The 2,397-nt window shown below is 40.1% G+C and overlaps 1 gene segment (V, D, J or C); it reads left to right on the top strand.

Moving 5' to 3' along the window:
- Positions 1-1,677: 1,677 nt before the first annotated feature.
- On the top strand, positions 1,678-2,119 carry LOC118576376. The segment is given in 2 exon segments: positions 1,678-1,723; positions 1,803-2,119. Coding segments are annotated over 2 exon segments (363 nt in total).
- The last annotated feature ends 278 nt before the right edge of the window (positions 2,120-2,397 follow it).

The following is a 2,397-nucleotide window of genomic DNA, read 5'->3' as shown; positions in this document are numbered from 1 at the left end:
ACACTTGTACTCATTTCTTTCATTTCCTGTCTGACTCCACTCTTTTTGTTTTGCACTCTGCTATAATTGCCTGTCCTTAGTCCACACTATCAGCACATACTAACATCCACATTTGAACAATACAGCCACACTTTAAGTCAGATGCAAGACTTTCCTAGTATCAATTCCCCCAAGTCTGTTCATATCTCTGCTTCTGATGATGCCAGGCTCTGTATGTTTCAATCACTCAATATAATATATTGTTGCTCTTTGTATCTCATTACAAGAATCAAATATGAAAGTAGGTAGAATCAGAATCCAGTAATGCTGTGCAGTTAAGTTTGGATTGTAAAAGAGGACAAATGAGATTAAAATGAATAAAAGCTTTACATGAGGTTTCAAATTATTCAGGATGGATGGTCTGTGTTTGAATTTCCTCCTATTTTAGCACAGATTTATTGTCAGTTACTATACTACAAAAAATAAACCTAGATTTTATATTTTCATTTAAGTCTTTTCACATAAGTTGATTTATTATGAAACTACATTTTGTTTTCAAGTTCTGATTATCCTAATTATGTGCCTTTTTCTTTTTGTGGGTAAAGAACATGAATGTAGGTGCTCAAGGAGGCTAGAGGAGTGATCTCTTCCTGGAACCAGTATTATAAGTGGTTGTGAGCTACCCCATGTGAGTGATAGAAATCAAAGCCAACTCTTTGGGAAAGAAGTACATGTGCATAACTATGGATCCACCTCACCAGATCTTTTAATTCACCATTATTATTATATTACTCTTTAATTTTTATATTAATATAAATACATCATTTTCTCCAAATTTCCCCATATGCCCTTATACTTTTTCAAATCTGTAACTTTTATTAAATGTCTTATGTAAAGGGAGAGCACATACTTCATTATATTAAATATAAATGTGACAGACATTTGTGGCACACGCCTTTAATCTCAGCACATGGGAGGCAGAGGAAGGCGGATCTCTGTGATTTGGAGGCCAGCCTGGGCTACCAAGTGAGTCCCAAGAAAGGCACAAAGCTAGACAGTGAAACCCTGTGTTGAAAAACCAAAATAAATAATTAAATAAATAAATAGATACATAGGTAGATAGATAGATAAATACATAAATAAGTAAGTAATTTAAATAAATACAATGTGCTTTATGTCTACCTGCCTCATCAAGAACGGTTAGACACTGATATTGGAATGCAGAGGACCCTAACAGTTCAAGAATAGCACCCAATTAGAAGCAATAGGCAAGGAAGGACTGCTGCAGAGGTCTCAGTGTGCAGAGTGCAGTCTCCACTGGAAAGGATAAAATCACTGTGTCTCATCACTGAATAGGTCAGGAACATGATGAATAGGAGGTATAGGCTGCTGTTTCCATGTTAGACAGGATCAATCTCCCAGATTGTACATGTGTGAGGACATCATGGTGCAAACCCAGATCAAGCTAAGGCCTAGAGGGACAACACAACCCACCTGAAGACATGAACATCAGACCCTGAAAGGGATATGGATCCTTGTATATTAGATTGTATATCTGATTTAATTCACTGCCTAGTCATATGCAAATCAGCCCTATGCAAAAGCCTTGAGAGTAGAAATCTGAGGTTCTCCTCCTTCACCAGCAAGGGAGTACCTGATTTGTCTCAAGAAACTACTGTACCCCAATATCATACCCACATGGAGTGGGTTTGGAGGTTCCTTTTCCTGATGGCTGCTACCCAAAGTAAGACAGCAGAACCCAGAGCTGGAGAGTAAACTGAGGTAGTTCTCTGACCCCTCATTTTCCCATGTTCTCTCCACAGGTGTCCAAGCACAGGTTAAGCTGGTGCAGACTGGACCTGAGCTGAAGCAGCCTGGACAGTCAGTGAAGATCTCCTGCAAGGCTTCAGGGTACACCTTCACAAGATATGGAATGCACTGGGTGAAGCAGGCACCAGGACAGGGCCTGAAGTGGATGGGCTGGATCAACACCAACACTGGGAATCCAACATATGCTGAGGACTTCAAAGGTCGTCTTGTCTTCTCTTTGGACACCTCTGTCAGCACTGCATACCTGCAGATTAGTGGCCTCAAGAATGAAGACACTGCCACCTATTACTGTGCAAGATACACAGTGTGAAAACCACATCCTGAGGGTGTCAGAAACCCTGAGGTTAGGTGGTTCTGCTGTGCCCAGACAGCAAGAGATAAAATATCCTGCCCTTGCTCTTTGACTACAATTGTGAGGTTCATGGTGAGACACCTAGAAAATTCACACAGGGAAGACAGTATAATGTAAGTACATAGGTCATCTTTATTACCTGTCCAAACAAAGGCTTAGGTAATATCACAGAAGAAGAAATGGTAATAAATTTAACAACCACAGGATGCGAAGGAGTGCTGCTGGGAAAGGATGAC

Source organism: Onychomys torridus, unplaced genomic scaffold, assembly GCF_903995425.1.
Source record: "Onychomys torridus unplaced genomic scaffold, mOncTor1.1, whole genome shotgun sequence".
Classification (NCBI taxonomy): Eukaryota; Metazoa; Chordata; class Mammalia; order Rodentia; family Cricetidae; genus Onychomys; species Onychomys torridus.
Note: the sequence above shows the minus strand (reverse complement) of the source record. Positions and strands in the feature narration are given on the sequence as shown.